We start from the raw sequence: 10,233 nt of genomic DNA on the forward strand, positions 1-10,233 counted from the left end.
CGCGTTACCGCGTGCATGTCCATTACTTTCAGTATGTGACAGCACACAATCCCGCCCCGTTCGAATTTGCAGCATTGGCAGTAGTATTCACCTTCGTTTATCGATTGGCAACTCACAAAGTAGTTCCTTCCCTTGTCCGGGTCTTCAGGTTCTGAAGCCGACATGCCTAAGAGAGAACACACCTTGAACGTACGTTCGTCCACCTGGTAAGCCGTGTACATGCTTGAACACTTTATTTCTTCCTGGAATCTGCATGTTTTTGTGCTTTTGTTAAACTCTTATACGATGTTTTCTAGCACCTTATATTGAGGTAGGTCATAACATATAGGAAACATATCTAAAATCAATGATGGCATGGAAATCCTTATTTTTTCCCATATTTTTGTTGGGTTGTTTGTTTCCACACGGCAACTGCATAATATTTTGACATGGCAACTGCATAACATTTAACATGGCAAATGCAGTTTATTTAACATGGCAAATGCAGTTCATAAAACACGGCAAATGCAATTCATAAAACATGGCAAATGTAGTTCATAAAACATGGCAAATGTAGATTTGTCTCCCACGGCAACTACATACCATTTTCACATGGCAACTACAGTTCATTACACATGGCTACTACATTTTAACACACATGACAACTAGAGTTGATTTCACATGGCAACTAAAGTTGATTTCACATGGCAACTAGAGATCATGCTTACAATGTACTTAGTGGCTATTTTCAATATATCAGCATGTCAAAAAGGTGGCAACTGCATTGCATTCTATATGGCACCTACTATCTTCATGCTTGTGGAAATAAGACGGTAAAATAATCCACTTACCTGTTAAAAATCTTGTTGGTATATATCTTGCTCATATGCCTCTCCATCGGTAAATATGTTAGCAATTTAGGCTGCTTAACAGCGGTGTTTGCTTCTTGCTGTAGCTCAGATCCTAGTATTTTCTGTTGCAAAGTTGTGTATTGCTTGGCAAACTGCAGCAATGAGTTGCCAGGGCTCACATACCGCTTCAAAACAGCATTGAACCCCTCACTGCGTTGTGTAGTATGCAGAAATGGGAAGAAGCACTGCATGAAGTAGGCCGGCACCCAGTACATTCGCTTCTCCCACAGGCTAGTAAGTGTCTCATTGTCTTGGACTTGGTATGTTTCAATCATAGCCCTCCAGCTCCGTTCAAACTCCTCCACCGTCAGGCTGTGGTCAACGCACAACTCGAATGCCTTGTGCAACTCTGGACAGTCAGCAAAAAATGGTCCTAGTGTCTCCTCAGCTTTTTTAATAATATGCCACCTGCAGTGCCTGTGCACTGCCAATGGAAAGACCCCCTCTATGCCTGCACGCATGCTAAAATCCCGGTCTGTTATTATGTTCATCGGATCAACTCCACCCATGCACTCCAAGAAGGTTTTGAACAGCCAAGTGTAACCATCCGTATCTTCGTTTCGAACGAGTCCGCAACCGAACTGCAATGACTGATTGTGGTTATTTATTCCTATGAATGGAGCGCAGGGCATCTTGTACATATTAGTGAGATATGTCGCGTCGAACGATATGCAATCACGGAAATGTTTGTAGGCTCTTCTTGCAGCACCATCCACCCAATACATGTTTCTGACACGGTCCTCATCATCCAATCTTATCCTGTAGAAGAAATCAACATCTACTTTTGCTTTCTCTTCAAAGTAGGCTATCGTGGCTTCTATGTCAGCCAACCTGCTCTCTCTACGGTACTTTGCCTTTAGGTTTGTGATGTCTGCTGGTATGTAGGGCATGCTACTCAGTCTGCCATCTCCACTTTGGATCAGGGGCAGTATTTGGACCATTCTTGACGGACCGACGTCACAATCATGTAGCAATTTTACGAATTTCTTCTCGAGGGTGTTGAATCCTCTGTGGGCGCTCGGAAATTTTACCAGGTCAAACTTCTTTATGAGTTTGTGGTTGTGTTCCTCGAAATAGTCGGTGACCACCCACTGTGCTCCATCTGCGTTTAGCTTACACCGGATAGGGCATTCCGTCTTGACAATGATACCTCTCTTTCGTTCCGGCACGACAGGCGCAACACCTTTCCCCTTCTTGTTCCTTCGTGCCTTGTAGCACCTTATCTCACCTCTGTTGTACTCGTTAGTTTTTTTAATTTTCCTATGGTATTCAGTGTTCACCGCAAACCCATGGAACATGGCATATCTCTGGTAGAATTTCTTGGCATCTTCAAACGAATCAAATCTCTGCCCAACATATGGTGGTTGAGGTATCATGATTTCTGATTGCCCATCTTCTTCATCCCCTCGTGCTTCATCATCAGTTTCATCATTCACTTCAGTATCGGCGGCTGTTTCATCTGCTTGAGTGTTGCTCGTGCTGTTGTGCAAAGGTGTGATTGTCGTCATTGCTGGAATGATTGCCAGTTCCGACACTGATTCTGCATTGTTTGTGGCAGTATTGTTGACTTGCTGGTGGAACGCTGCTTCCATGCGCTCAGAGGTTCCCGCAGTAGATGTCCCCGCGCCGCTGTTGATTGTAGTTGAAGGTCCTGAAAAAACAGGTACGTGTGTAAGAATTGCTTGGATGGAAGGTTTACCGTAACGGAATATAGCAACTGCATCTGATTTGTCATGATATCATTCATACATCAAGCCGTGACATCTGCATCTGGCCATGCATGGCAACTGCAGTTTTTCAGCCATGGCATCTACAGTTCAACAAACATGGCAACTACTGCTGCCAAGACATGGCAACCAACATCTTTTAGAATCAAAACTTGCATTCTAGGTACGAGCCCGTTAAGCAAATGGAGTTAATCATGAATGTTGTACACACGTAGACAGTAATCGGCAAATCCTGAAGACAATAGATGACTATTTTGCACGTGTCCACTTGGTAGCATTTTTGTTGTTTTCCGCCACCACCGTGACAAATCCACTTTCCCCCCATGCTTTTTCCACAAAAGCAAATGCAATATTTGTTTTGCTGGTTCACATATCTTTACCTTGTTGTGCTGCATGTGCTAATCGAAGCTAGTCTGTCATTCCAATTTGATGTGCTCTATCAGCAATAGTGTTGGCCTGCAACGGTGAAGCTTGCCATGATACGTTTGCCAATGTGGTTCCACCATAACAACCTGCGATCATTAGCAGTTGGTCAATGCATGTCACCTGTAGTTTGTACAACATGGCACATGTAGTGGTTCAACCATGGCAAACAGATTTGTTTACACTTTGCATCCACAGTTGTTTTAGACATTGCAATCACAATTTGATTAAACATGGCAACTGCAGTTGTCCAGACATGGCAACTGCAGTTATCCAGACATGGCAACTGCAGTTGTCCAGACACGGCAACTGCGTTTTGTCAAGTCACCACGTAAACACCAATGTCACCTATGTTCCTTGTCCTGATTCACTATCCACCAAATCACTTCATACGACTCACATGTGTACGACGTTGATGGCAGGTACATGGTTGTCGCATGTCGCCACGTGCTGCATGATGGTGCTGCGTTTTTCCATAAAACTCGTAAGTCTTTGCCATACTTGCAAGTTTAATTTCATGGCCTCATCAGTATGCTTCCTTCTTATGCGTTACCTTGATTTGCCACATTGGCTACTTGAAGTTGGTCTCCCGTATATCTGTCAGCGTTAGCGCCCTGTGTTTGAACTTACCATGGTATCCCTGCGTGTGTGGTTGTGTCATAAGAACCTGCGAAAAATGCACATTGTAGGACATAAGTAGAATGCCATTTTCCTCATCACAAACATGGCAACTGTCCCTTTTTTGATCATGCATCGTACCAATGCTCGCGTACTGCTCTCGTAGTGGCAGCAACGGCCCTGCGGAAATGAGTTGATTGTACTCTGCTACATCCCAAGGGGGCGCTTCCGGCCTTTGAGAAAACCAAGGATCAGTGCCATCTTCATGATTCATTTTCTGCCTTTTCTCCGACTGTGTTTTGAGTCACTGCATGAACAAGAACGCATGAACATTCGAAAATGCATTCCTGCTGTTTGCACATACAAGAAAACACGGCAATCTTTATCACATTTCTTGCATAGACAACCAATACATCATGGCAAGTAGGACATGCACATTCAGTATCTTTTTTCTAAAATCTGGATGCCCACTATCATTTTGAATCGATGGCAATAGCCACGATAATATGATGGCAAGTAACAACATAACATGGTGGCAGCTAACGTCAAAGATAGGTGGCAACTAACTTCAGATATCGGTGGCAATTAATTTTCTCCCTCCCTATGCACCACCCAAATTCCTGCTTTCTTCCCCTGATTTTAGTGAATCCTACACATCCTTTTGGAGCAACTACTCGCAACAACCCAACCCAGAAGCTTAGTACAAATCTAGGATAGAATATGGCAGATCTGGCGTATGTTGGTTGGCAAAGGGGAATACACACAAATCCGTGGTGTGTTTGCCATGACAGTGTGGATCTAGTCGCCATCTTCATGGGCAATCTGAAATTACAATTTTCAGGACAGAAGAAGGACGAGAAATAGGAGGAGATCGGAAATCGACCTGTTAGCTCGTCATCGCGGGGTGGGGGTGGGGGTGGCGGTGGGGTTGGGGAGGCGCTAGAGATGTGGTCTGGTTGCCATGGCAACTAGAGAAGGAAGACCATGGAGGTAGGGGATCGAGAGGTAGGAGACGACGGCGGCAGGTCGCACTGGGGTTCGAAAGTAGGCCGGGACGACGGGCGCGTTAGGTCGTGCGGGCCGTGCGGTCGATCGCCCGGACGTGTGGGCGATTGTGTCACACACCGGACGTGTGGGCTGTGGCTATGTGCGCCCGGACGCTGTCGTGCGGGCGGGTTTGTATCCGTGCCACACAGGCCGTGCGGCACAACCCCTTTAGATGCCACACGTGTGGCAGTTATCGACGTCCTTATAAAAAGGAATTTTGTGGGGCTCTTTTTTGTGGACCGTATACCTGAGTGATCCAGAACGCCGCCGGTGATGATCCGTTGACTTGAGGTCTCCTCGCCCCGCTCACTTGACGCCTGCTCCCGGCCGCCACGCTGTCGCCCTCTCCCCCGTCGGCTGCCACCACGAAGCCCTCGCCCTGGCTCTCCTCACGCGCCGGCCGCCTCCCCTCTCTCGGCCTGGGTGACGACCCCTTTGTCGTTTCTCCTGGACCCCGCCGCCTCCGACCTCACCTCGCCGGAGACGGCCGCTGAAGGCATCAACCAAGAGCCCAGCGCAACACCGTCTGCAGGTCCATACGTCTTACTCTACGTTCCTCTGCCATTCTGGCTGTCCACTTTTGCCTGCAAATTTTTAAAGATGATTAATTGACCTCAACTGAACTGATCATCAACTCAACTGGTACATCATTTGCAAGTTTGTGATGTCTGTACAACATTTCTTGATTCCGCAGTTGCTGATTCAAACTACCGGCCTTCTAGTGCTTTGGTAGATTAATACTCCCTCCGTAAAAGGCATTCTTATATTATGGGACGGAGGGAGTAGCAATAACAAATCCCATGTTCAACATACAGCCCAACTCAGACCAGACGAGAGCCATGGCGACAGTCGGGGCGGCACTCGGGGGCATGCTCGCCTCAGCCATCATCAAGGTGGTGATAGGACATATCAGTTGTACCATCTCTGGCGAGATCAAGCTGCACAAGAATGCGCATCGTCGTCGACGGGAACGTCTCCTTCCACTGAATGCGCATCACCGAAAATCCTGAAATAAATTCGAGCACCAGGATTTGAACCCTGGTGGGTTGGGGATACCACAATCCCTCTAATCATCCAATCACAGATTAGTTCGCGAGAACATATTGTCGTGAAGATATTTTTGTATGCAAAAGCTCCACGATTGGTTTGAACACGTGTCCTTCCATGGTTGGTTCGGCCACCATGTTTTCTAATTTTCTTTTCACCACGATTATAATAAACAAACCAATTTTAGCAGAGATAGATAAGATGTGTTAGCCCTATTATTTGTTTGTTAGGGTTACGTCGGGTGAGAAAACAGACCGCGTGTATATATGCCTATCTCTTCACACGTACGTTACCTTCGATCGTCGGTTCCGCGTTGTGCTGGATAATTCGTTGGACAAGTCATGGATCACGTACCCATCGAAGACTCCTTGGAATCGCTCCGGATCGACTCCCCGCCGCCGCCGCGTGATGCGTCGGCGCCGGCGCTCGACGAGCCTACGGTGCCCCCGTTCCCGGTGCAGGGAAGACCGCGGCACCAACCCGTCGCCGCTCGCACGGGACCCTGGCCCGTAGCTCTTCCGTCCGCTTTCATGGCGCCAGCCGCCCACGACGGCCACGGTGGTGACAGCAGTCACGATGCCCATGTCGTCGTTGGTCAGGGTCAGTCCGGATACGGCGTTGGTCAGGGTCAGTCCAGATACGGCGATTCGGCGGCGCGGCAGCAAATCCGGTGGGAGCCGAGGACGATGACGTGCCGCCAGTGCCACACGACGGACACGCCGCAGTGGCGGACCGGGCCGGACGGGCCGGGCACGCTGTGCAACGCGTGCGGCATCAGGTACAGGATGAGCAGGGAGAAAGCTTCGGCGCAGTTGGCGTCCACCGCCGGTGAAGTTCCCCGACCATGAACCTGCGCAGCTAGCTAGCTGTGCATGCCATGTGTGACATGCGTTTGGTGAATTTGTTTCCAAACCACCAGGAGGAGTACCAATTAGCAATTAGCAAGGTGTATTATAGAGGTCTCTTTTCTTCGTTCTAAGCATGGTTAAGGGTTTGGGCCATAGCTAATTTAGGATCGATCGGTTTTTAGCACTGCAAGTTAAATAGCTACTCTTTTGTTTCTATCAAAGTTGTTTTTACAAAACATAATACGGGCGCAGCCATTCACAAACACGCACGTGGTTTACCACTGGAAGGATGAAGTTGTTTAGTTCTGCAAAGTCTAAGACTTCAATTCAGGTGGGCAGGTTCATCAAACTTAGAAACCATACAATTCGCCTTCCTATCTACATCTCCGTATCCGGCTGGTCTGGATAGACCTCGTGCTGTTAACTTAACGCGCACACCCTATCACTACCGGAATCGCACCCTATGCCGACGGCCCTGGCCGTCGGCATAGCCCTGATTGGCCGTCGGGACAGGCCTATGCCGACGGCCCCCGTCGACATAGGACCGTCGGCAACATATCCGTCGGCGTAGTCCGGGAGGCCGTCGGCATAGAAAGGCCGTCGACATAGGCCCTATCCCTGGCCGTCGGCAACGTTACCTCATAACGGCGGCCGCCGTCAAGTGCTGACCAACGCCTGCTCGCCACGTGGCAAGCCTATGCCGACGGCCTAGCTGTCGGCATAGATTTAAACTAAGCCGACGGCCAGGCCGTCGGCATAGGCCTGCCACGTGGCAGCAACCGGGCTCTCCTGGGGCAAGGCTATGCCGACGGCCTGGCCATCGGCTTAGTTTATATGTATGCCGACGGCGAGGCCGCGACATAGCCTTGCCCCAGGAGAGCCCAGTTGCTGACACGTGGCGTCTATGCCGACGGCCTTAGTTTAAATCTATGCCGACGGCTAGGCCGACGGCATAGATGCCACGCGTCAGCAATTGGGAGCTCCGGCCAGCCCTATGCCGACGGCATAGCCGTCGGCATAGTTTGTATTTGATTTTTTTCTTTTTTCTGTTTGTTTTCAAATCAATTCAATTCAGATATACAGCACATATCAGCAGATATATATGATGGAAATAGACATATAGAACACATCTAAGTATCATCCGTCACCATCACAACAATATATGCATAAGCATCATCATAATCAACATAAAGATAAGCATAAGCATATAAAGAAGCACGCAAGTCATCTAAAGGACCATCAAAGACCACAAGTTTATCATCATCACCACACACAAGTCATCTAAAGATACATAAGCATAAGCACACAAGTAACCAAAAGGCTTAAGCGGCAGGACGTCGAGCACCGCCAAGACCGCTGAAGCCCAGGTCGTCAGTGCTAGCGGCAGCGCTACCGCCAAGACCGCCTCCACCTCCGCCTCCGCCTCCATGGATCGGAGTGGTCGGGCTTCGTGACTCGGGAGTGCTGCGAAGACCACCGCCAATGATTGATCCACCGGTTCCCTGGATGTTGAAAAGACATATTAACGGGATATATGACAGTGTTGAAAGGCATGATATGCTTTGAGTGAATAGATTGGGGATGAACTAACCGGCGAGGGGCCAGCGTTCTGTGCCACAAACTCCTCAAAGGTCAGCAACGTTGGTTGTGCTGGAGGACCCTCTGCTGATGGCCATTGAGGACACCTGCCGGCCGCCATTTCCTGAAAAGCGTGCTGCATCTGGCGATCCCTCTGCTGATGGTATGCATGAAGGCGGTCGTGCCACGCCATGGTCTCCTAGCGTGTGTAATCCATGTAGGCCTACAGTATGACATGATGAAACTCATAAAACTACTAAATGCGGAAAATAAAGGGAGCAATGAAGATAAAAGGGAAAATACTTACAGTTTGCTGCTCCTGGAAGAGGGACAGTGACGGTGCACTGCTCATGGGCGTGCTTGTGCGCTGGCTCAGGGTCGGGTCGATCCGACGGAGCTGTGTGTAGGAGATAGTAGGAGTGATCACAGCATCGAGAACCGCCTCCCGACCGTGCTCCTTCGGCCCCATGCCCACCACCCCCCTTTCGTCCAGATCCGCCGCAATGGGGTCAGGTGTGTCAGGATGTAACGCCAGATACCCATCGGAGTAGGCCTTCTTCCTATGCGCGGTCTTCTTGCCGTAGTACTTGGGCTCGCCAGGCTTGGGGTCCTTCGGCGTATGGGCGATCTCCCACGCCTGCATGTGTGAGAGCGACCGCTTCAGTTTCTCCTCCTGCACCACCGAACAGAGGTTAGTCATACATAAGAAAGTAATGGTAAATAGAAGAAGAATGTTTAATGGGGTTAGTCATACATTAACTGCCTTGTGGAGATAGTGGTTTCGGTTTCCCTGAGCATGTACTCCCTTCTTCCCTCGGTTAGCCTTGTTTTTGACTCTCATAGCCGCCCAGGCTCCAGCCTCATCACACCAAAGATCCACCAATGCCGCCCAGGACTCGTCTTTTCCATAACACCAATTTGGTAACACCTACATAATGAAAGCATAATGGCATGTCAACACGAAACGGTGAAATGTACCACAAGGTAATGAAAGCATAATGAAAGCATAATGAAAAATCTTTTATACTTACCTTCAAGAACTCGTCCCTCTCCAAGGTAATGCCCATCCTCCGCGCGTCTTCCTTGATCATCTTCACACCAAGATAGTCGTGATGGTATGTCGAGATGGCCACATAGCGCACCTCATACTGCATCTGGCGGGCCTTCTTCTTGCATTGGCGCAGCACGATCTGGTCCGCTCTGGCCCTGTGCTCCGGGAGAACTCGATAGAATTTCTACAATCATGCATGAAACAAGAATGGAAGAAGCCATGAGTTAAATCATTCAAGAATGGACTTGTGCTTCTGAAGAGAACTCACCCAGAAAGTGGTGATCACGGCCTTGGCATGGGTCCCATGGTCCGCGTGGAGGGCCGCTTCCCAGTGCTCCCAGCTCGTGGCCAAGACCCGATGGTTCGGGTGCCTGACTGGATCCGGACAGTACAACCCCGGCCAGTGTAACTTCAGCAAGACGGTGATGAGGCCGTTGGGAATACGGACCCCTTTAGAATATATCCAGTTGCTGCAAAAGAATGAACTATTAGCATGTGACAAGCAAAATAAATAACAACCGAAGGTAGTCATGACTCTTCAGGCCGTTGGTAGTCATGACTCTTCAGGCCGGTCACTTTGCCCGTTGAAAGATTGACTCCCTTACTTATATTCGATGCATAACCATCGGTGAACTTCAAAATGTGTTTCAGCCAGATAAGTACTTCCTTTTTTTCTGGCGGTTTAAGGACAAAGTCAGCATCTGGCTTGAACCATTTTTTTCGACCGCCTGTGGGAGGCTTCATGTTCAGACGTGGTCTATCACAAATTCTCTGTTGATCGGCTCTAGCTTTAACGTTATCCTTCGTCTTATCAGGAATATTGAGGATCGTGTGGAAAAGGGTCTGCCACATTCTTTTCGGTGTGCATCACATCGATATTGTAAGGAAGTTTGAGGTCCTTGAAATAGGGAAGCTGCAAGAAGGGGGTAATGTGAGTCCAGTTGTGCGTCTCACCATATCCCTCGAAGCCTTTGGCTTTGGCTTTGCCTTTGCCTTTGACTTTA

General features: G+C 48.8%; 1 protein-coding gene across 1 annotated transcript; it reads right to left on the bottom strand.

Moving 5' to 3' along the window:
- Positions 1–826: 826 nt before the first annotated feature.
- On the bottom strand, positions 827–2,482 carry LOC109786804 (protein FAR1-RELATED SEQUENCE 5-like). Its single transcript, XM_020345356.1, has one exon. It carries the CDS (start codon positions 2,480–2,482, stop codon positions 827–829), a length of 1,656 nt encoding a protein of 551 aa, XP_020200945.1.
- Positions 2,483–10,233: the final 7,751 nt, after the last annotated feature.

Source organism: Aegilops tauschii, chromosome 2, assembly GCF_002575655.3.
Source record: "Aegilops tauschii subsp. strangulata cultivar AL8/78 chromosome 2, Aet v6.0, whole genome shotgun sequence".
Taxonomy (NCBI): domain Eukaryota; kingdom Viridiplantae; phylum Streptophyta; class Magnoliopsida; order Poales; family Poaceae; genus Aegilops; species Aegilops tauschii.

What these genes read in the sequence shown, in the direction of transcription:
- LOC109786804 (XM_020345356.1), bottom strand. Translation starts at nt 2,482, where the DNA reads ATGGAAGCAGCGTTCCACCAGCAAGTCAACAATACTGCCACAAACAAT.